The 23,449-nt window shown below is 38.6% G+C and overlaps 2 protein-coding genes across 6 annotated transcripts in view; both read right to left on the bottom strand.

Moving 5' to 3' along the window:
• The window catches only part of LOC149007896 (WPP domain-interacting tail-anchored protein 1-like), a 30,122-nt gene extending 20,565 nt beyond the window's left edge, over positions 1–9,557 (bottom strand). Inside the window, 3 exon segments of the mRNA XM_089167527.1 lie at positions 6,967–7,502; positions 7,505–8,167; positions 8,271–9,557. Coding sequence (XP_089023653.1) covers positions 6,967–7,502; positions 7,505–8,167; positions 8,271–8,811 — 1,740 coding nt within the window. The 5' untranslated portion in view covers positions 8,812–9,557.
• Positions 9,558–13,301: 3,744 nt separating this feature from the next.
• The window catches only part of LOC149007894 (protein LNK2-like), a 61,089-nt gene continuing 50,941 nt past the window's right edge, over positions 13,302–23,449 (bottom strand). For 2 of the 5 annotated variants that reach the window (XM_089165643.1, XM_089165646.1), the window contains one exon: positions 13,303–14,381. In XM_089165643.1, the coding sequence (XP_089021769.1) occupies positions 13,997–14,381 (385 nt within the window). In that variant the 3' untranslated portion in view covers positions 13,303–13,996. Of the gene's footprint in view, positions 14,382–23,449 lie in introns of all 5 variants that reach the window. The other 3 variants (XM_089165645.1, XM_089165644.1, XM_089165648.1) reach the window with 3 other exon arrangements.

The raw sequence follows: 23,449 nt of genomic DNA, 5'->3' as shown, positions 1-23,449 counted from the left end.
TTTACATGGAGCAACCTCCAGGGTATGTTGCTCAGGGGGAGGACAGTGTTCGTGTTTGCAGGCTTCATAAAGCGATTTATGGACTCAAACAGTCTCCACGGGCTTGGTTTGAGAAATTTAGCAAGACCGTGGAGTCTTTTGGTTTTGTCTTGTGTTATTCCGATCACTCTATGTTTGTTAGACGGCGGGGTGATTGTGTTGTCATTATGGCAGTTTATGTTGATGATATTGTCCTTTCAGGCAATGATGTTGATGCAATCCATACAGTTAAGGCACACTTACAAAAATCTTTCCAAACCAAAGATTTAGGTGGTCTACAATATTTCTTGGGGATTGAAGTGATTCGCAATAAAAAAGGAGTAAGTTTGTCACAAAGAAAGTATGTGTTAGATCTTTTGACTGAGACTGGCATGCTTGCTTCTAAACCTAGCGACATTCCCATGGATCCTCAGTTGAAGTTAGGACGTGATGATGGTGACTTGTTAGATGATGTCCATCGTTACAGGAGTCTTATTGGGAAACTTATTTATCTTACTGTTACTCGTCCTGATATTTCTTATTCTGTTGGTGTGTTGAGTCTCAGTTTATGCAGTCTCCTAGGAAGGCTCATTGGGATGCAGCGATGAGAGTCCTTCGGTACCTCAAGAGTGCACCCGGAAAAGGGCTCATCTATCGACCAAATCGGAGTATGGACTTGGTTGCCTTTTCTGATGCAGATTGGGCTGGATCCGTCATTGATCGCTGGTCAACCATAGGTTATTGTACTTTTCTTGGTGGAAATCTTCTGACTTGGAAGAGTAATAAACAGTCCATCATTGCTCGATCTAGTGCTGAAGCTGAGTATAGGGCTATGGCCCACACCGCTGCTGAATTGATGTGGCTTCGTTTATTGTTAGAGGAAATAGGATTTCCAGTTTTTACCCCTATGAAAATGTTTTGTGATAATTAGGCAGCCACTTACATTGCTAGTAATCCAGTGTTCCATGAGAGAACGAAGCATATAGAGGTAGATTGTCACTTTGTGCGTGATGCAGTGAAGAAGAAGCTTATATCAACTCCTTTTGTGAGCTCTACTGACCAACTAGCTGATTTGTTCACCAAAGCTCTGTTCAGACCAAGTTTTCAGTCTATCATTGGGATGCAGCGATGAGAGTCCTTCGGTACCTCAAGAGTGCACCCGGAAAAGGGCTCATCTATCGACCAAATCGGAGTATGGACTTGGTTGCCTTTTTTGATGCAGATTGGGCTGGATCCGTCATTGATTGCTGGTCAACCACAGGTTATTGTACTTTTCTTGGTGGAAATCTTCTGACTTGGAAGAGTAAGAAACAGTCCACCATTGCTCGATCTAGTGCTGAAGCTGAGTATAGGGCTATGGCCCACACCGCTGCTGAATTGATGTGGCTTCGTTCATTGTTAAAGGAAATAGGATTTCCAGTTTTACCCCTATGAAAATGTTTTGTGATAATCAGGCAGCCACTTACATTGCTAGTAATCCAGTGTTCCATGAGAGAACGAAGCATATAGAGGTAGATTGTCACTTTGTGCGTGATGCGATGAAGAAGAAGCTTATATCAACTCCTTTTGTGAGCTCTACTGACCAACTAGCTGATTTGTTCACCAAAGCTCTGTTCAGACCAAGTTTTCAGTCTATCTGTTGCAAGCTGGGCATGGGAGATTTGTATGCTCCAGCTTGAGGGGGAGTGTTGACGTATACGTAAATTTGTGATTTTACTGAACGTGAAACTGTTCACGTGAACAGTAAAAAACAGCTTTTACTGTTCACTTGAACAATATTATGCTATTGTTTTGATTATATTTTCTATTTCTAAGTTTTGGGAGTTTTTAGAAAGCATAGTTTCTATTTTGGTGGTAGTTTCTATTTTCAGAACTTTCTATTTTAGGAGTTAAGAAGTTACTAAAGCTGTAATATTTTGTTTCCTTCTTCTAGAGGACAATTACTTGTCTCTCAAGTTGTATTAGATTCATTAGAAGCTATAAATAAAAGTGCTCTGTGATTCTAGACTCTTTAGCTAAGAATCACAGGTCTTTTCTACTGGTTATTCATCTCTCTTCTCTTCTTCTTCTTCTCTCTTTTCTCTGTTCAAGTTCAACTGCTATTTTGATTGTTTAAAGCTTGTTTTCTAACATATATATATATATATATATATATATATATATATATATAATAATAATAATAAAAGTTAAAAAGTGTTCAAAAAACAGCAACAACAACAACAACCACCAGGTTGTTGGTATGTCACTGCATGTGCTTAACAGCTCAACCTATTGGAATAAGCAGTTGAAACAGAATTCATTTGTACTAAGTTTTGAATTTTGATGATTAACCAGCTACATGAATTACGGTTGTAACTCTAAATATAGACTGAAGGCACAAGCACAATCAGTGTTTATGTTCTGTGAGAAAATTTTCATTAAAACTCAATAAACTACTAGCGACAGACCATCTCTCACTTTCGCATATTCAGGTTTAGTCAATATGAATACACATCAACAGAATATATGATACAGCAATCATTAATTATAAGAAATGCAACCATTTTGTATAAAATTCTGTCTTACTTGCTGCTGGTACTGACCAACATGATAGTGTTCATTACATATCAGAACTGCGTAATGCTTCAAACCCAATTTGGTTCCAAAGTGAAGATACTTCAATCTGACACTGAAAAAATATATTGATGGTACATTTCAAGCATATTTGTCCACTTGTTATATCATCCCCCAGATGATTTGCGAAAGAAAGAACATCATCTCCCCGAGGTATCAAGATCTTTAATACAAAAGACTGCAAAATAGAGTCCACTGAAAAGGGAAGGCCTAAACCATTCACTAAACTATTAGGTAACTTAATTTGATTAGGAAGCTAAAATAGATCAAAATAATGTCCTAATTAGATTCGAATAACCATGTGCTAGTCACAAGCTAAGTTCAATTGAACCAATTGGTCTTCGACTAAAAGTTGAACCATTGGTTCAATCAATCCGACAAAAGAGACGTCAAAGAAAAAAATTAATAAGTATAGAAGCCAATTTTATACTCAACCAACCTATCCATAATTGTGGCCTATTATGTAACTCAGGATGGAGGCCTAACAAGTACATGATCCCACCCAATGTTTCTGTCCACCAAAATAAGCCCCCAGTGACTTATCTACATCACAGTGCCACCACCACTGCACCTAACCAGCCGGTGCACTCTGATCCGAATGCTATGTATGTGGGCCTGATTCTGCGTGGTTGTGGGGCTGATAGAGGGGCGCCAAGCTCCTATGGGGAATGGAGCACACAGAGATTTTTGGAGAACCCGAATTACATTCAAATTCTTCATTTGATGGTCCAGATTTCCTTGAGATATGTATGGTGTTGATAATATCTCTGTTTAGGGGTTTTGATATAAATATGTAACTCTCCTCGGTAACTGATTTTTCGAGATTGTCGAAATTAGTGGATTGTTTGGCGGCCATCGGTTTTTTTCCCTTGAGGGTTTTCCCATGTAAAATCTTGTGTGTTTTGTGTTCATTTTTTCTCTTTCCTTTCATTGTGTGATTGTTCCTAGGATTGAATCCTAACACCAAATCCTTCAAGTACTTCTCCTAGTACACCTCCTTCGGGTTGTAATCTAAACTTATTAATTGTTATTTGTTAACCCATAGAACTTGTCCTCCGCATCCAATTTTAATATCAAGTTATGTTAACCCAAATCCTTGTACCCAGTTTTGAAGAATAACCTGCCAGACTGATGTAGGTATGGCACCAAAATGCTAATTTCCCTTTGAAATCAACTTAGGGTTCATAAATATAGGTGTTGGGCCTTTGTTCAAAAGGTTTATGTGGTCATGGGCCTATTTTGTGGGCCAATAAGTCTAGTGTTTAGGCCAAGTACGAAAATAAGTATTATTTAATTGGTCTAATTATGTAAATTCTTCAACTTAAGGTATAAGGGCAGAATAGTCTTTTTCATATGTTTTGATTTAGTTTTAAGGTCTAAGTCAACCTAGGTTATGTCATTTCTACTAGGGATAATGTAATTATTACATAGACCTGATAAGGAGTCCTTTTAGGTCAGTGATAAAATGACCTATTTGAATTTGAGTTAGAGCCTAGGAAAATTAATACTGAGGCTATAAATAGAAAGCCTATGCATGTAATAGAATAGAGATTCATAATACAATTACTAAAGAAAGTGTTGTCACCTAAAAGAAAGGTGTTAGTAGAGCTTCTCATCAGTGGTAAGGGACATCCATGTGATCAAGTAAGCAAGCTAGAATTTTACTTGAAGGCTTCTCCTTTGCAGGACTTGTAGGCTGCTTTCACTACTCCATCATCATCTCAGCCATTACTAGACTTGAATTACAGGTCAGCAGTTTATCAATCCAATAAGACAGAAACAGAGAATATATTTGGAAAATCAGTTCACATCTATAAATCAGAAAAAGAAGGCTTAGTTGAGAGTTCAATTTCCAAATCAGAATTCTGTTTAAGCCCTAAAAACCAGCTTGATTCAGTCCTCTCTAGTTTATTCACTGCTGATCATCTAAAGATGTTGGAAGAACTAGCCCTCATTCAGTTGAGGCTACATCACTGACATATTTTGGTGGGCGACCCTAGTGACCCATTTTTTGTGCTCTCTTGAAGAGTCACCGTAGGACTTTGTGGGTGAAAGTTTTCTAACGTAGTTATAGCAATTGGTGAGAGATCTCCACTGTAATATTCTTCTATACATGGTAAAAGTTCTTCTTCTTCACCCATGGACATAGCATATTGTCTTGGTGTGTGAATCACATTAAATCTCTGCGTTACGTTGATTTGTTTCTGTTTTTGTTTGTCATTTGTTGGTGTTTATTTTAACACATCATTTCTCATGACACCTCCAGACTGTGTAGTAAAACTCCCCCCCCCCCGGGACTCTACTTGTGCGAAGCATTTGCTTCTTAATCAAACTTGTCTTCTATTTCCATCTCAATTACCTGGTAGGAATCATTGCCCATCTTGAAATATCAGTGGCAGAAGTAGTTTGGGTATGTCTAGCATTGTTATAAGGGAGATTAGTGTGGCAGTTGTAAGGGTTCTATTTATGTTTCTGTTTGGTGTGGTGTAATTCTGTCCTCGTACATTGTTCATTTTAGTTAAATAGTAATGCCTGCGATTATAGAATTACGCTAGAATTGTAAGGTGCCTCTTCTCCCAAGAACTTTTGTTTCTTATCCTCCTTTTTCTCTTCGTCATCTTCTTCTTTTTCCCTGGTTAGGTTATGTGTGTTTATATTCTAAGAGCACAATTTGAAATGGAAAGATGCAGTGAATGAAGAAATCGGGGTACTAGGAAAAGAATGACGGATGAGATGTAATGAGTTTTCCTCGGGGAAAGAGATCCATTGGCTGTAGATGAGCTATCATTGTCAAATATATGAAAACTGGAATAGAGAAAAGACATAAGGCAACCAATACACTTAAAACACATGAGATAGATTATCAAGAAACTGTTAATTCAGTAATGAAGAAAATATTTTTAAGAGTTATCATCTCTTGTGCAATTAACCAAGACTAGGATCCTAGAAAACTCTATGTGAAGAAAGCTTTCCTTCAAGGGGAGCTTGAAGAGGAGGTATACATGGACATCATTCCAAGTTTTGCAGCTAAAAAGACCAAGGTCAAAGTAGGTCATCTCAATCTAAAACAGACAACTAAAGCTCAGGTTGGATACAATTGGATACAAACAAAGTTGCGCTGATCATACTTCGTTTATCAAGAAGAAAGATCAACATCACAGTGTCAATCATTTATGCAGCCAAAATTGTCATCGATGGCAGTAATGTTGATATGTTGAAGACCTATTTGGGTACACAGTCAAGGATCTAGGGAACTCAGATATTTCTTTGGGATCGAGATTGTTCATCCAGCTCAAGGTAGCTTCTTATAAGTCATATCAATACAAGTATACTTCAGAATTGTTAAATAGAAATTTTCAGGAGTCAACATGCAGACACCCATTTGGAGCCCAAAGGGTAAAGATGAAGATCCTATGGATGAAGGCAGCTATCCTAGATGGATTGGTCATTTGAAATACTCATGCCATACATGGCCTGATATAACATTTGCAGCAGAGTGGTGGGCCAATAAACATATGATCCTTCCACTCTCTAGAAGCAACATATAGGATCTTGAGATATTTGAACTCTGCTCCTGGGGAAGATTTTTCTCCTCAGCATCACGTGGAAGTAGAGGCCTATACTGAGACAAATTAGTCAGGATATCAAGTTGACAAGAGGTCTACCTCAGAATCTTATATCTTTCTTGGTGGGAGGCTAGTAACCTGGTAGAGCAGGAAGCAATCTGCTATTGCATGATCCAGTGCTGAAGCAGAATATGGGGCTATGAGCCATGGTATTTATGAGCTCCTTCAGCTGCAAGGACTTCTTGAAAATCCATCTGATCCTATAGGGGGAGTGTTGTAAAATGAGTTCAAGAGTAATGCTGTCCCAGGGTTATTTATGTCCTTGTACCTCTTCTAGAATATTTTCCTACCAATAAAATGGGACAGGGACCAATTAATCACAAGAAATTATTCCAAAAATCCAGTATAAAAAAGAATGGGTTCCGCAACTCAAATTTGGATCCTCTACCTATATGGAGAGGAAAATTTTCAACCCACATGGTTGGGTTTTTGACATGTGTCTAATCTCAAAGTAAGATCTTTTTTCAGTAAATCAGCTAAAATAGAACTTAACACCATTAATCACCATTTTAGCTAATTTGCTAAAAAACTTGCTTCGAGATTGGACACATGTTAAGAATCCAACCATGTGGGTTGAAACATTTGACAGGTCCTGGATCCAGACATGTTACTTCACAATACATCTAAGCATGAATGTCTGAAAGATATAAATATCAACTAGCTTCTAACTATAACAATGGCAATATGACGTAAGTGAAAGAGTTAAAACCTGCTTCTGGACACGCTCCCGTTCTTTTGTGAGTTGCATGATCAGATCTGTGATGACTTTGGTCCTAATGCTAATGTCCTTTGCAGTAGCAACTTTCGTGTTATCATCTTTATGCAAAGATGACTCCAAGGATTCAATTCTAACCCTCAAAACATCCCGATCCTCATTAAGTTTCATGTGAGTTTCAGATAACATAATGCACTTTGCTTCTGCACTCTCAGCCCTACTCTCAGCTTTCAAAACTTCTGATTTCATATCCTCTATCTCGGAATACAACAGACTCTCCTGCTCTCGACTAGCTTCAGCCAATGCCTTTGCATGTTGTAGTTGGATATATGCTTCCTTCAGCTGCTTCTCAAGAAATTTTATCTTCTCCATGTTAATGCGAGTAGTGCTCTTCAGATGATCCAGCTCCTGGTAAAGTTCCAAGTCAGTCTGTGTGAACAGCACAGACTTGGCGTTAGCACTTTCTGCTTTACTTTCAGCTTCAGAAATATCTTTTTTGTTCACATTCTTAGTCACATTATTTATTTCATGCATTTAGAATTTAAAACACTAATCCTTTCCAGACTCACCTCCAAGGAACCTTCTGCATTCTGCAGCTTAACCTTAGTTTCTTTCAGCTGCTCCTCAAGCAAATGCACCTTTTCCCTTAATGTGAAGGCCACAGAATTTGCAAGTATGTACTTATCTTCAGCTTCCTTGAGGTTGGCTTTTAAGCTGATCGTCTGGTTTAGAAGAAAGCTGTCAAGTTCTCCACTGCTGGATTCAAGCTTCTCAATAGCACTTTCTTTAGCACTCAGCTGTACCATGGATTCCCTAAGTTTAGAGTTCATCTCACTTTCTCGTAGAATTGAACCATTTAGATGAGACTGAACTGTGTCGAATCGACCCAGCACTTCTTTCAAAATTCCCCTCAGTACCTCAGCAGTATTTTCTGCTTCAAGTAATCTCTCCCAAACAATCTCTTCAGCTTCTTCCATGCAGAATATTTCATGTTCCACAGATTGTAGCTTTAAGTTCATCTCTTCATTTTGCCTTAATTCAGATAGCTTCTTTTCAAGATCTAGTTCCCTAGCCAAAGATTTCTCCAGCATTCTCAGTATATGTCTTTGTTGTTCAGAAGTCTGCATTTTCAAGTTGGTGTTCCCGCTTGAAAATTGACTGCTCTCAGAAAAATCTATACATATTCCATCATTCTCTGCCAGAAAAAATGTACGCAACAGAAACAAATATCAAAACTAAAATCATGGTGAAGTGTGGCAGAAACCCCTTCCCCTTTTAGTATGATACCCTATGATTACCTTGCCCACTATACGCGAACAAAATCCCCTGGAACTTGTCAGAGTGCATCCTCAACTCAGATACCTGGTCTTTTGACCGCTTCAGGGATTCTTCAGAGTCATGAAATATCTCTTCCATTTCTGGGAAAGCATCTAGCAAGTGGTTGCATGAAGATATTTTCAGACGGGTGTCTAAGATTTCTCTTCCAAGATATTCCATGAAACTATCCAGCTCCTTCAGCTCCGAATCTAACACTCCAGACAAAAGATTGAATTCCACTGCTTTCTCAAAACAGTCGTCTGACACATTGTCACTATCTCCAATTATAGCTTCAAAATCACTTTCCATTGCTGCCACATGCATCAAAAGCACATCCAGGTTTAACAACTTCTCAGAGGTGTAGGCCAAATCGAGTTCCACTCCTATTAGGACTTCTCCAGTACTTCTAGCACTTCTCAGTACCTGCACTCCCTCTCCATTAGATGAGACAGCCATTTCAGAATCTCCACAATTCCGGTTCTGAGTGGCAACTGTTGCACTCTCAATAACACAGTCATCCATTTCCACGTCTCAAATCCTAGAAAGAGGAAGTTCCCAAATCATTAAATCTCACGCAGGATTTAAATCAACAAGAGAATACCATACCACAACCAGAATCAGAATAACCAAAACCCATTTCCAGCCACTCATCAATCTGAGACGCCATCTAAAAATATGATCCATGGTGACCACTCAAATCAAGCAAATCAAGCAGACCCAGATCTTCCTGAGGAATATCAACCACTTAGAAAATAGCAAACAAAGAATTAACCACATTTCACGACCCAAGGCGAGTAAAGACTCCAACCAATCCGAAGTTTTCCTTATATTCCAGCCAAAATGACCAGAAATGAAAGTGACAAGAACAGTATGACAGGCACAACCTTTGCAACTATATTAAGATCGAAAAGGGGGGAAAAGTTGTTAAAATTTGCAGACCCATACCTTTCGAAGGATGTCGCAGGTTCTTACTGCAATGCTACTCCAGGGTAAATTACAACCGTTATAGCCAGAAGAAAGACGGAATCACTGAGTACATAATGAGAATAAATGAAGAACAGGCTTTGCGGAGTGACCTGGTACAACAGCCCATGTTTATTATGTCCCCGAATTGATCATCTCAGCAACTATAAGAACTAGATTTTAGCAGATCATTCCACTATGAAAACCAGAATTCGAATCGACCCGAATCTTCCAAACTGGGCCTACCGATCCACTTTTAAGGATCAGAATAACTAACATAACTGAAATTTTCACATGAACGTTACTTTTCATTTTTTGTACCTTCACCACCCACAATAGTGGTAGGGTCCACTTATAAATATTGAATAAAACCCAGAAGTAAAACTATCAGTGGGTCCTATGTGGACTCCACCGCCTGCAGCGATGAGCTGATTCTAACCTGTGCGTGGTGTAGCACGTACTTGCACGGTTGCACCCAAGTCCCAGACACGGCCAAACATCAAATAATTGACCTACCCCTCATATCCATGTTCCTTATGTGCGGGATATGGTGGTCACCTTTGCCTGAGATCCAGTTGTCCGTAAGTGTAATATCAAATCATTCCTTATGAACACCCTTTTTTTTTTCTTGTGGTTGTATAATACTTCTTGTCGAAAATTTTGTTTCCCCAACAAAGTGTTGGAATATCTCTATTAACTGGAGCATATTGGTCATTCTCTATTCAATTGGTTTACTTGTAGTTTGTTTTCATTTGGAGGGGCATTTCTGTCATTTCTGGTGTTTGTATAAATAAAACCCTGTTTTGGGTAATGGGGTTTCATATTAAGTCATTTGTAATCTCCACATCCGTTGGGTTCTCCGTCCGATTATTAGGAGGGGTTCGACTCTTCTTTGTCTCTTATTTATATTTATTATTCTTATTTTTATAAATTTTGCTTATGATATGTGACTTTTTTCTGATTTTCTATAATGTTCAAAGTTGTTAATTCTTAATTTCAAAGTACCCTCAATAAAGGTGTGTCTGATTAGATTGTATTCTATTTTTGTCCATTTAGAAGAATTTGTAACTATCCATTATCTCCGTTTGTGGATGTATTATCCGAATCTCTTTCACCCTGTTTAGCACGCACCCAAGTCCCGAGATCGTTCTATGATGTTTCGGTTGTGATGCCATGCATTCAATATTGACCCCCTCTTCGTCCATGGGGGGGTGTGTAAGTTCTCACCGTAGGCTCAAGTCATTCCTTATGAACACCCTTTTTTTTTTTCTTGGGGTAAAAAGTCGATCTGTCCAACAAAGTGTTGGAATCCATTGACGAGGGCATTTTGGTCATTCTCTATCCAACTAGTTTACTTGTAGTTTGTTTTCATTTGTAGGGGCATTTATGTCCTTTCTGGTGTTGTATAAATAAAACCCTGTTTGGGTTTTGGGGTTTCATATTAAGTCATTTGTAATCTACGTTGGGTTCTCTCATCAAGTGAAACTCTTCCTTGTCCCTTGTCTCTATGATTTTAGGTTTTGTGTTCCCCCTGTGACTAGATGGTGTTCTAGCCTTGGATTTGTCTTCATGCTGTTTGTGGATGTGCTATTGCTGTGCATTTCCAACTGAGATCGTTCTATGATGTTTCGGTTGTGATGCCATGTCTTTTTTGTTAATTTCTCGAGGGTTCCTTCTTTGAGAAGTTGTATGTGTTATTTGAGAGTTTTTTTGTATCCAACTTTATATTGATTTATTTGTACATACTATCTTGAGTCCTTTGGAATTGTACTTGGATGTAGGTCACTTGACCGAATCAAGTGAAATCGTTGTCCCTTGTCTCTATTTCTTGTTTGATTCTTGTTTATTAGAACCCCCAATTCTTTGTTACCCAATTCAGTTAGGGTTTGTTAAATTGATGTTGTGATTTAGGTTTTGATGGTAAAACCTTGTTAATAAGGCTTCAATTGCTTGTTTATTGCAATAATTTCATTCTTATTGGTTTGAATCCAATTAAACATGTTTGTTCTTGAGGTCTCTCATATTTGGTTACCTAGAATTGTTTAGAAATTTGGAGGCTTTTGCTTTTGCCTAATTCTATTTATAAATTTAGGTGTTTAAAGCTTGTTTCCATCTGATTCTAATATTGTATTTGCTTGTAGTTATCTGAAATAGTACCCTGTAATAATATAACTTATGGATTGTTATTCTTGTATTGTTTTAATACATTGGAATCCATTATTCTTGCTATGTTATTCTTTGAAATTGTATTCTCATTTACTTTTATTTTATTTCTTTGTCATGGCTCCTACCCAATATGCGTTTGAAGAATTTGAAGGCAAATGTGACTTTGCTATCTAGGAAAATAGAATGCATGCAATTCTTGTGCAAAGTCAGTGCCATAAAGCTCTAAAAGGTATTGATAAACTCCCATCCTCTATGACTGATGAAGAAAAGGTTGACATATATGATGGAGTTGTGTTATAGTACCCTAATTTTGCATTTGGGAAATAACGTTATGAGAAGAGTAAGATATTGTACTAAAGCTGACAAGGTTTGAACTAAATTTGAAGAGTTGTATATGACTCCATCCCTACCTAGCATTACTTTGTTGAAAGAACAATTGTTTAGTTTTAAAATGGATGCTTCTAAATCTTTATTCGATAATGTAGAGGATTTCTATAAATTATCATGTGATTTAGCTGATCTTAATGAAGAGCTTATTGATAGTACTCTTGATGTCCTATTGTTGAATCCTTTACTTGAAATGCATGCTAGTGTAAAGAATGGTGTAAAATATGGTAGAGAATATGTGACTCTTGATGATGTGATGGAAGCTCTTAAGATTAGGTGTCACACCCCACCTGCCGGTATTAGTCCCGCCCGAAAACCCTGAGTGGTTAGATTTCATTGAAACTAGATTTGCATCATCAAATAAAAAAGATTATGTTCTTACTCTATGCAACATTATTTGTTGGGTGGTTTGGATTACTATAAATAATATTTTGTTCAATGATAAATCATTTTCTCTTCTTGACTCTCTAAGGGCCTGTTTGGTTATCTGAATCCAGAGATTTCAAATCCCAAGATTCATGAATCCGATGAATTGGAGATTTATCCCTGTTTGGTTGTAAAACATCTCTTGATTCATGAAATCCAGGGATTTCACTTTTTTGCCTAAAAATGTAAATTAAGCCATTCTTGGGTATTGGGTGAAATCCATGGGTTCTGCCATAAGTATAAAATTGATGAAATTTGCGAATTTTCGCAGAGTAACTTGACAGAACTCTACGAACTTCAATAGATTTGAGACTAATGAAACAATTAATTTTTTGAACCATGAATTCATAGATTTGAAATCCCATTTCATTTCAAATCCCTAAATTTATATAACCAATCAGGCCCTAAACTCTTGTAACAAATTGTTTTGTGATGTGAAATTAGCCCAAGAAGATGCTGTTGTGCAGGTTCATTTATCTAATCGTAGTGATGTTCATGTGGATACTCCAGCCCCCCAAACTAGCTTTAACATATTCGTTGATGCTGCTTGGATCACTCTTCAAAGCATGTTGGGAGAAGTCACATTTTGTGGAGCCCTATGGGCAAATTCATAGTTGCAAAAACTTTGTTTTGTTTTGAATTTTCAGCTCTCATCATGGGCTTGAGGCGATTAGAGATGCCATTTTTTATTTTTGGATCTTAAGATCACCCAAGTGGTTATATATTCTGACTGTCTGCCTACCGTTAAGGCCTTAAATGGTCAAGTGCAATTGTTAGATTGACCAAGTAACGACATTATCCTAGATATTTTAAAGCTTCCACCTAATTTTTCCTTGATTAGATTCAGCTTTATTAGCAAATCCTTAATTGCTCAGGTGGACTTTCTTGCCAACGGCTCCAGGGTCTTTCAGCTTAGTAGGTCCTGGTGTTTATCCCCACTAGCTTGCATTGTAAACACCTCTTTGCTTGCCTCGGGTCTTTGACTTGAGAGCTTAATATAATTCAACTTTGTTCACAAAAAAATAAAAATAAAAGAAAGAGAGAGCATACTTTACTGAGAAGTTTGAAAAAGATTGAGAAAGAAAAGTTTATGCCACAAAAAAAAATATATATACAAAGTAATTTTCAATTTATCATACATACAATGATAAATTACTGAGAGAAGAATTGAAGATATAATACAGATAGCTCCCGTTTCTCCTTTCCTAGCAATAACACCAGGCAGCCACCACGAAATAGGAAAAAAGGCTAGATGAAACAGCCGACCTTTATCTCATTGACTTCCACTGTATGGATGATAGATCCAACTTTTTCCCTCAATAAGAAACATGGGGATAAAGAATACCAATTCATACCCATTTTGCAAATCTCCTAATCAACGGCCTCAGAATTGGTGATGCAGGGCTCTAAGATCTAAGATAAAAACACGCAATGTCTTGAAGTTTGCATCTTGAAAAGCAACAAGTACAACTCAGAAACATATACACACAGGGCTAAAAAGCGTGCCATCTGGACAGAAGTTGCATAATAGAAAATATACAGAGAGATAACTAACTAGTATACACTAGTTTGTGCACCTATGGAGTTGCCATTGTTTCTTGAAGCCTAGTTTGAACTACCAAAAGCCTTTTCCAATCGAGATACAGTCAGCTGCCAATGAAACGGAACCTCCTCATTACCAGCAAATCTGTAAAATTATGCATGAAAAACAGAAGAATATGAATGGAAGAGATTAAGGAAGGAATTACCCCCAGTGGTTCTCAATTCATTTCCTGCATTTTGAGGCTTCAATCCCAGTGAATCCACCATCTTCTGGGTCATTGTTGGATGCATTGCTAGGAGTCATTGTGTAAGGACTGCCCCTAAATTGAACCTCATGCAGGGCCTCAGAAAATGTGCAGAGTGATTTAGCTCCTGGATGAGATACACCTTGTTTTTCTGTTGAACTCTCAGATAGGCATTCCATGGGTAGGCTCACCAGGCCACCTATTTTCTTCTCAAATGGAAGTTTAGTAGACATGGTCAATCTGGGTGTCCCACCATCCTGGACAGGCCTTGCTGATGATTCTGTAGGCTGATAGAAGAGCAGATGAGCCACAGTACGATCAATTGGATTCGTCTCTGTTTCCCTGTCCGACTCAATGGTAGACCTGAGAGAAAAAAAGAACAAAGGCAGTCTATCAGGGAATTTGGCTTGTGTTAGAATTCAGCGGAACAGAGTACTGATACGCAGTATTATCATCCCGGTTGCAAGAAAAAAAACATTACTTCGGGATTGTTTCAGACCATATGACTCAAAAGGATAAAATATTTCATCTCATGACAAAAAATGAAACGCAATTCTGTAGGTTCTACACGGCGTAACAAACTGAAAAGGACATCAGGTCATGTAAAGCCTATGTAGAAGGCAGGGGTAGTCAGCACCACCTAACACTGCAATCATGGATAAGGCATAGAGACTACAGAGAGTTACATTTAATAAACCCCAATAAAGAAATAAATTGAAAATAAAATTCCAACGGAAATAGACAACACTAGAAGAAAGAGCCATACAATGGTGATCAGCTTTATCAGTTTTCCAGCAGCAGTTTGAAAAAGAAGGGGACTGACAGCGTGAAAGGAACTTAATTGTCACACAACTAATCATCTTAACTTCATTTGTTTCAATGTAAAATGGGTGGGAAAATAAGAACATAAGATATTTTCACAAAACTAGATATGTATATATATATATATATATATATATATATATATATATATATAAAATAAAAACAACTGCACGGCATAGCCCACCATTTTTCGGCAGAAATTTGTAAATTAATGTGAAGTAAAATACCTTGCTTACCCTTTTTACTATGAGAATTTAAAGCCAAAACAATAGAGTAAGGCAAAGGCAGTTCCTCAATATAAACCAACCAATCAAGACAATTAGGATATTATTTCCATTCAGATTAAAAATGGCACCACACATAGAGCATGATTCCTAAAATAAAAGTTATACAGTGTCTGTCCACCACAGAGGGATTTATCAGGTCAATAAAAGGATGAGGAGTGATCAGGTAAGAAAACCATGGTATAGACTTCAAAACTACCTCAAAAGGTAGAATAGGTTAGATCCATAAAAGCAAATGACAATTGGTGGGTGTTACGAGGTGGCCCTCTCAAGCATGGTACATATTTCAACCATTTCTTGGGGGGGGGGGGAGACAAAACCTGGGTCGAATTAAGAAAGTACCAGATTTCGATCGAAACGGTTGAAATTTTGACCGAGATGAGTCAAAACCTAATCTTGGTCCAGGTCGGTTGGCTATTTTAATAAAACTGCACCTTCTCAGTTAAACCTACAGGATTTCGCAAATTTCAACAGCTTCTGCCAAGTTTCACTGATTGAGTTTCGATCCCCAAACCCTTTTTTATGCTTTCAACATCTTTTTCACCCCAAAATTAGTAACTCCTTTGCCTAAAACCACACAATTTGCTCCTCCTTTGGTGATTTTGGAAGATTGTTGCAAGGTTTGTTCCAAACTTCCCATTTTCTGCCATCAATTACGCTATTTTTGGACCTCATCTTTGGAATTCTTCAGTGGTGGTAGTACAATCAAAGCCAACTGAGCGAGTTCTGAGAGTAGTTGTCGTACGGAGTATTTTCCCTTGAGACACGTTTCTTAGGATGGAATATCCGAATATATACATTATGTTGATGATGCCACCTACAGAAACACAATGAATCAATTCCTGGACAACTTTAGGCACAACTATGTCATGGCAGTTTTCGTCCAACATCCAGAGTACTATTCTAGACAACGGATAGATCCACCAATTCCAGCTAGGCACTCCACTTGGAACTGAATCCTAGGACTTTGTTTTTAGTTATTATATTTTGCTGTATATGTAATTTTCTATCAAACAATTCATGTGTGCAATACAATTAGTTCAATTTTACAATTTTTTTAATTTCTCGAAACCTCTCTTTTTTTAACAATATTGAGTCAGGTTCTTCTCCTATCCGTATCGAATAGAACATGCTGGGAAAAATCTTCTTCATGTAAAACTTGCTCGATTTAGATAAGGAAAATCGTATGGATTTTATGAAACCATGTGCTATGGCTTGAGTCGGTAGTCAATCCTATTTCCAATAGGAGCAGTTGACAATTGAGTCCCATTTTTTCCATTATTTTCGTATCTGTTAACAGGCGGAAAGAAGGCCCGGCTCCAAGTTGTTCAAGAATAGTGACATTGAGTTTCTCGACCCTTTGCCTTAGGATTAGTTATTTCTATTTCTTGATGGGGGGCAGGGTGAACCTCTTCTTTGTCTATATTTATAGAAGAGACATTTTGCCTTGGTCCCAATTCACTACTAACTTTGGGATTGGGCATAGTATGAAAGATCTTCTAGAAGCACATATTCCTCCAGGGGGCGATTAAGACGTGGACATAGGGGTCTTTATGACAGAGTCAATAATTCAACTCATTTTCAAGTAGGCCTCGCTCTAGCCTCTTTTGGGGTTATTACTTCCTTGGTAGCTCTGCACATGTACTCTTTACTTTCTTATGCATTCATAGCACAAGACTTTAAGTTTCAACCGAAGTTTCAGTTGGAACTGACATATCTCAGTTTTTGGTCTGGTTGAAACCGAGATTTTGATCCTTGCTCTCAAGTGATGAGTTGGCAGTGATTTATTAATTTTAGCAACTATATAGAGTGCAAAAGGTCAGCAATTGTTGAGGGTTGAATTAAGTCTTATGAAGGCATTTAAGGGAAATAAATATTTAGGTTGTTTGCTAAATTGTAGGTAGGGAGTGGGGAATTGGTTGTAACGAGTAACTTAATCCTCAAGTTAGAAGGTCGTTGATGTGTGGGGTTCTTTATATATTTTATAATTGATGTAGTAACGGAAGGAAAATTATCATCAAATTAAGCATTTGCTTATTGGGAGTACCAGTCACTCAAACAAAGCAGTCCTTTCTTTATTCGCCTCATATGAGATCTGTGTTTTTTAGATCTCCAGTCTCCATTCCCTTCGGATCTGCGTTTTTCAGATCTGTAGGATCTTAGAAGCTTCAAGCGTTGTTGCTGTAGCTGCTGCTGCTTGGCCTGCTCGTCTCCGGACAGAAGCTCCTTGACTCCTGAATCTCAAACAAGCCAGGGTTCTAAGTAGAAGAAGAAGTTGAAGCCGGCAGTTGACTTCTTGGTTCCGTCTGGCATTTCTGGAGGCTGAGAGATGCTAGTGGTCCTCCTCCGTGCGTCTCTCCGCCTCCTTCCCCTCTCTCTTCCTCTCTTTCTTCTCTCACTCTTCTCTTTGTTGGGCCTTTCCGGAGGAGGAGCGACACTGGCAGTACTCTGCTGCGTGTCTTTCCGCCTCCTCCTTCTCTTCCTTATTCTCTTGCTCTTCTCTTCCCTCACCCCCTCTCCCCGTCTCCTCTCTGTCTCTGCTGATATTTGGTCGAGCTCTCTAATCTGAGCTCCGTGCTTCTCTCTTTTCTTGTTTTGCTAAGATTAGCTCGAGCTTGATCTCATATTTGTGATCAACTCTCTTCCCTCTAATTCTTCTCCTCCCTTTGCTTCTCCTCCCGTCGCTATTCTCTCCTGAGGTTGGATGAACATGTTCTTCCCTTTGATTCTCCACTTCTCCTTCTGTTTCTGCTATCCAAACTCCCTCTCCTCCTCTCTTCTCTTCATCTGGCGGCCTTTGCCCACTATTCGGGAAAAAAGAGAGCGTCTCTAGGTCCACTTCAGGGTCATTTGTGTTTGTTGAGGGTTTCGGTCCAATTGGCTCCTTAGGCATCGGGGTAGTCTTGAGGGGTATCTTTGCTGTTCTTTCCAAATCGGGTTCAATCTCAAATTGGAACTCTTATCCACTCTCTTTTTCTTCTCCTATCTCCCTTTCTGTTTTGAGCTCAGCTTAACATCGTTGAGGGTTCTTTCCTCTTCGGCCTCTCTAGTGTTGGGGGCATGCTTGAGAGCCTCAGTTGTTGATCTCTCCGTATCAAATTCGACCTCAGATTCAGATTCTTCTTCTCACTTTGTTTCTCCTTCTCTTCCATTCTTGCTTTAGGGGTTCGCTCTGATTTGACGAGGGTTCCATTGAAGGTTTCTTTGGCTTTGGGGGAAAGCCATGTGAGCTATCTTTTTTGAACTCTCCAATTCGTTTCAAATCTTATTAGCTCTCTTTGTTTCTTGCGATACTGCATTCCTTTGTGTCCCTTGCCTCATGATGCTGCTGTGGGTCCTTGTGCTTTGTTTCTAGGAAGGCTTCTCATAGTTCTGATGGATCGGGAGTCTGCGTTGGTTCGGCTGGGCCCCTTTGATCCGCTTCCATGGTTGTTTCTAGTCTGGCTATGGATCACTTGTGCTGTAACAAGTTTGCTATTATTGTTGCCTTAAATTGTTGCTTGGCTCATTGTCTCTTAGCTTGCTTGTTTGTTCATCCTTGGGCCTCTATGCTTGTGTATCTAGTTTGCTTGAGTTGTTGCTCTTGTAGTTGCTAATCTCAATGCCTCTTAGGTTGCTTGTTAGTTGAGGCCTTCTTTTTTTTTTTTCGCTTTGTCCGGGCTTGTCGATTGCTTGTCGCTTGTGCTATTGTTTTTTCTTCTCTTTGGTAATGAATTATTCAATCATCCAAAAAAAAAAAAGAAAGCAGTCTTAGTTTCCCCTTTCATCTTGTCAAGATTTGCATGAGATATGGATAGGGCTGCAGTTAGATTGGAGATCTGAATCCTTTGTAGCTATTAATTTGGTACTGCAGTTTCTATTCTTCTGTAGTTTCTTTTCTTTCTTGCTTTTTATTTTTATGTGGTAGAATGTTGGACTGAATAGTCAGTAATATTTCCTTCTATTTTTAGTGGACAAAATATTCTGTTTTAGTAGAGTGTAATTGCTGATTGCAGCCCATAAATAAAGTGGCCCCGCGATTCTGGGAGATCTATCCAGAATCGCAGGGAGTTGTTCCTTCTCTGCTGGGTCTTCTTCTTCTTCTTCTTCTTCTACTTTGTATCTTCATTCATTCTAAAATTTGGCTTGCTTTTTCAGAGTCTGCTTTTTAACATCGTATCAAAGCAGTGACTACAGATCATGTTCTGAAACCATAAACATCATTTATTTGAGAACCGTTTCAAGGTTTTCTTGTTTGTAGTGAAACCCTAGTTCATATAAGAAGAAGAACGAGGGTTTTGATGAAGATTGATGAATTTACATGATGAATGGAAACTGATATTGATTCAACTTGCTAATGCTAGTGCTAGCAATTTGCTACTATAGTCTGAAGATATATCTGATTTTATTTACAGTTCTTTTGAGAACTGGTCATTAATTGCCACGTGTAATGCCACATGTGAGGGGGGAATTGGACACTTATTCTATATATACTCTACCCAAGATTTATTAAAGAGTATTATTTGTTAAGATCTTTATCCTCCTAGGATGGTATTCTCAGCAACACCCATCTACTTGGTTGTTTTATCTGCCTACTTAGTCCATAGTAACCCATACTACCTTTTACGTACCTACTTGGTCTGCAGTAACCCATACTACCTTTTGTCTACCTACTTGGTGCGTAGTAACCCATATACTTATCTACTTGGTCTGCAGTAACTCATACTACTTTTACCTACCTACTTAGTTTGCATTAACTCGTATCAAGGAAGAAAATTCGACTGAAATTGGAATTTCAACCTTGCAAAAGGCCAAAATTTCAATGTTTCAATCGAAACTTGACATTTTTTTTTTGGAAATTGGAACTTCAATTTCGGGCCTCATATGGACTCAAAATGATTTGAATTCTTACATACTACCTATTTCAAGCATAATAAACACAATGGAACTAGTATTTTGGCAAAAAAAAAAAAAAAAACCATTGAAAATTTGTTTTTCAAATATGTTGGATTCTAGTAGGAGTTCAATTAGAGTTTGTATATGAGTTAAAATAGAGTTTGTATTCATGTAAAATTCTATTCCTTGTAATAGTGTACTTTCCACTTAATTATAAATAGAGGGTTTGAGATCATTGATCAATAAGCCATTCTCCCAATATCGTGTTTCTCAACATGGCATCAGAGCCTAATTTTGATTAGGGAATTGAGGAAAAAAAAGAAAAGAGAGGAGTGTCGAACTTACCTCCTCGCCTCTCTCGCTGTCTCTGTCGTTGTCTCTGTTGCAGAAGAGTATCGAAACCCATCGCCCATAATTTTTTCTTTCTGGCAGTTCTTCAAACCCATCGAGTACCCATCAAAATTCATCGCCCTTTCAAACACTGCATTCGGTGAGTTCGATTCGACAACACCAAGAACAGAAAAAAGGGAAAGAAGAAGAACTCCGCCATAGTCTTCACCATCACCGTCGAAGTTCCGCCATCGCCACCAAAGTCACCTTCGACCTTCGTCTTCACCATCGCCATCGAAGCAACCACAAACAGATTCGACAACACCAAGAACAGAAAAAAAAGGGAAAGAAGAAGAAGAACTCCGCCATAGTCTTCACCATTGCCGCCAAAGTCACCTTCAGCCTTCGTCTTCACCATTGCCATCGAAGCAACCACAAACACCATCGTCGTCACTACGAAGCCAGGTACCCTTTGTCCGTCTGAAACACGACTTTCAACCCTTAAACCCTTGCCTTTATATTTAAACCAAACCAAACCATATTTGGACCAACCTAAACCATATTTGGTTCTCTTTACATTTAGACCAGACCCATTGTTCTTTGTCCGAACCATATGTTTGGTTCTCTTTAAATTTAGACCAAACAAACCATATTATTTTCCCTTTTCTACTCTTCTGTTAGCCCCCCCCCCCCAAAAAAAAAAGAAAAAAGAAAAAGGGGGGGGGGGGGCCTCATATCATTACTTAGAATTGTTCGGCTATTGCATTCTGCGACGTTTCAGTTATTTTTGAAAGGGTGAAGACTGAAGAACTGCAGACAATCTTTTCAACATGGCAACTACTGATGGTATCACTACTCCCACTGGCTCCGAACATTATTCCACTCTTCATGCTCTTTTGGTAAGATTTGATGGGACAAATTATTTGATCTGGTCTCAATCTGCTTACTTGACTATTGTCGGAAGAGGATTAGTTGGACACATTACGGGCACCACTATCAAACCTACTACCGCAGGTGTTTTACACGATAAATGGATATCAAATGACTCTCTTATTATGTCATTCCTTTTGAATTCCATGCATCCAAATATTGCCCGGGGTTACCTATTACTTGATACTGCAGCCCAAATCTAGAAGGCTACTACTGAAACCTATGGACAATTGGGGAATGATGCACATGTTTATGAGCTACGAAAGAAGCTTCATGAGACTACCCAAAAGGAACTGACTGTGGCCCAATATTATGCTGAGTTGCGCTCTCTTTGGCAGGAGTTGGATCATTATGGGGATCATCACCCCACTAATCCAGATGATGTGACTACTTATAGGAAGCACATTGATAAGATTCGGGTATATAACTTCTTGGCAGGTTTGAATGTGGAGTATGATCAGATCAGAGTGCAAGTATTAAGTCGTTCTCCCTTTCCTACACTAGAACAGTCTTATGCACTTGTTCAGTGTGAGGAAAGCCGTCGATTAACCATGCTTTATGCTCCTATTGTGGTGAAATCAACCTTCCAGCCTGTTAGCACTAAATCTATTCAACTAAGGAGATTGTCAAGTGTGAACACTATCACAAACCATATCATACCAAGGCCAATTGCTGGAAACTGCATGGGAAGCCTGCTGATTTTGAGCAAAAACGAGCACAAAGAAAGGGAAAACCAAATGCTAATCTTTCTGAGACAGTTTCCACCACACCCTCTACAGACATTGGTTTTTCACAGGAGGAGTTCGCTACTCTGCGACGTATTCTACAGTCTTCTACTACCGGTACAGCGTCGACCACTGCTTCCTCTACTACCCATACCAATTCTTGCCTTGCTACTTCAGGTAAAACTTTTATAGGCTTTCAAGTTTCTTCAGTTTCTGCTCCTTGGATCATTGATACAGGAACCATAGATCATATGACAGGTTTATCCTCTTTTTATTTACAATATTCTCTAACTTCTGAAAATGATAAAGTTCGAATTGTTGATGACTCCTATTCTTCCATTGCTGGAAAAGGGACCATTCAGCATTCTCCATCACTTTCTTTATCTAAAGTTTTACATGTTCCCTTTTTCTCTACTAACTTGCTCTCTATCTGTAGTCTTACAAATGACTTGAATTGTAAAGTGACTTTTTTCCCATCTTACTGTGTCTTCCAGGATCTGGTCACGAGGAAGGAGATTGGACGTGGTAAACTAGACGATGGACTTTATTTGCTCGAGCCGATTGGAGGATCTTCTTCTACTTTGATTACATCTTCTAATCCGGTTCATTCGGCAAATACCAGACCTTCATCAGTGGCACCGTAGGCTAGGTCACCTCCTCTAGGAACTCTAAAGAAAATATTTCCAGATTTGGTTTCTTCTTGTAATGAGGATAATTTTTTTTGTGAAGCCTACATTTTTGCGAAGCAGACTCATTCTACTTATTTACCTTCTCTTCATAATAGAAAAACTATTCCTTTTATGCTAATTCATACTGATGTGTGGGGTCCCTGCCGACGTGTGTCTATTACTGGCCATAGGTACTTTGTTACTTTTATTGATTGTCACTCTCGTTCTACATGAATTTATGAGGTTTTTAGATGTTTTCGTGATTTTCATAATATGATTAAAACTTAGTTCAATGCCACTGTGAAGATCCTTCGTAGTGACAATGGCATAGAGTATATTGATGGCGAATTTCAGAGATATCTCTTTGACTCTGGCATAATACACCAGACTAGTTGCGTTGATACGGCCGCCTAAAATGAGATTGCCGAAAGGAAAAATCGGCGTCTCTTAGAGATAGCCCGTTCCATTATGATTGTTATAAATGTACCTGACCAATACTAGAGTGATGCTATACTCACTGCTTCTTACCTTATGAATAGGATGCCCAGTAGGATACTTGGTTTTAAATGTCCTAATGAGATTTTTCAAGGAGCCTCTTCTTTTGTTATTCCCCCAAAGGTTTTTGGATGCGTGTATTATGCTAGAATCACAGCCCACCAGAGTAAGCTAGCTCCCCGCGGCCTACGTTGCATATTTTTGGGGTATTCTGCTACTCAGAAAGGGTACAAATGTTATCATCCACCTTCCAGGAAAACCATTGTATCCATGGATGTAATTTTTAATGAGTCTTGCCCTTA

Source organism: Hakea prostrata, chromosome 8 (assembly GCF_041222555.1).
Source record: "Hakea prostrata isolate BN-2017 chromosome 8, UWA_Hpros_2, whole genome shotgun sequence".
Classification (NCBI taxonomy): Eukaryota; Viridiplantae; Streptophyta; class Magnoliopsida; order Proteales; family Proteaceae; genus Hakea; species Hakea prostrata.
Note: the sequence above shows the minus strand (reverse complement) of the source record. Positions and strands in the feature narration are given on the sequence as shown.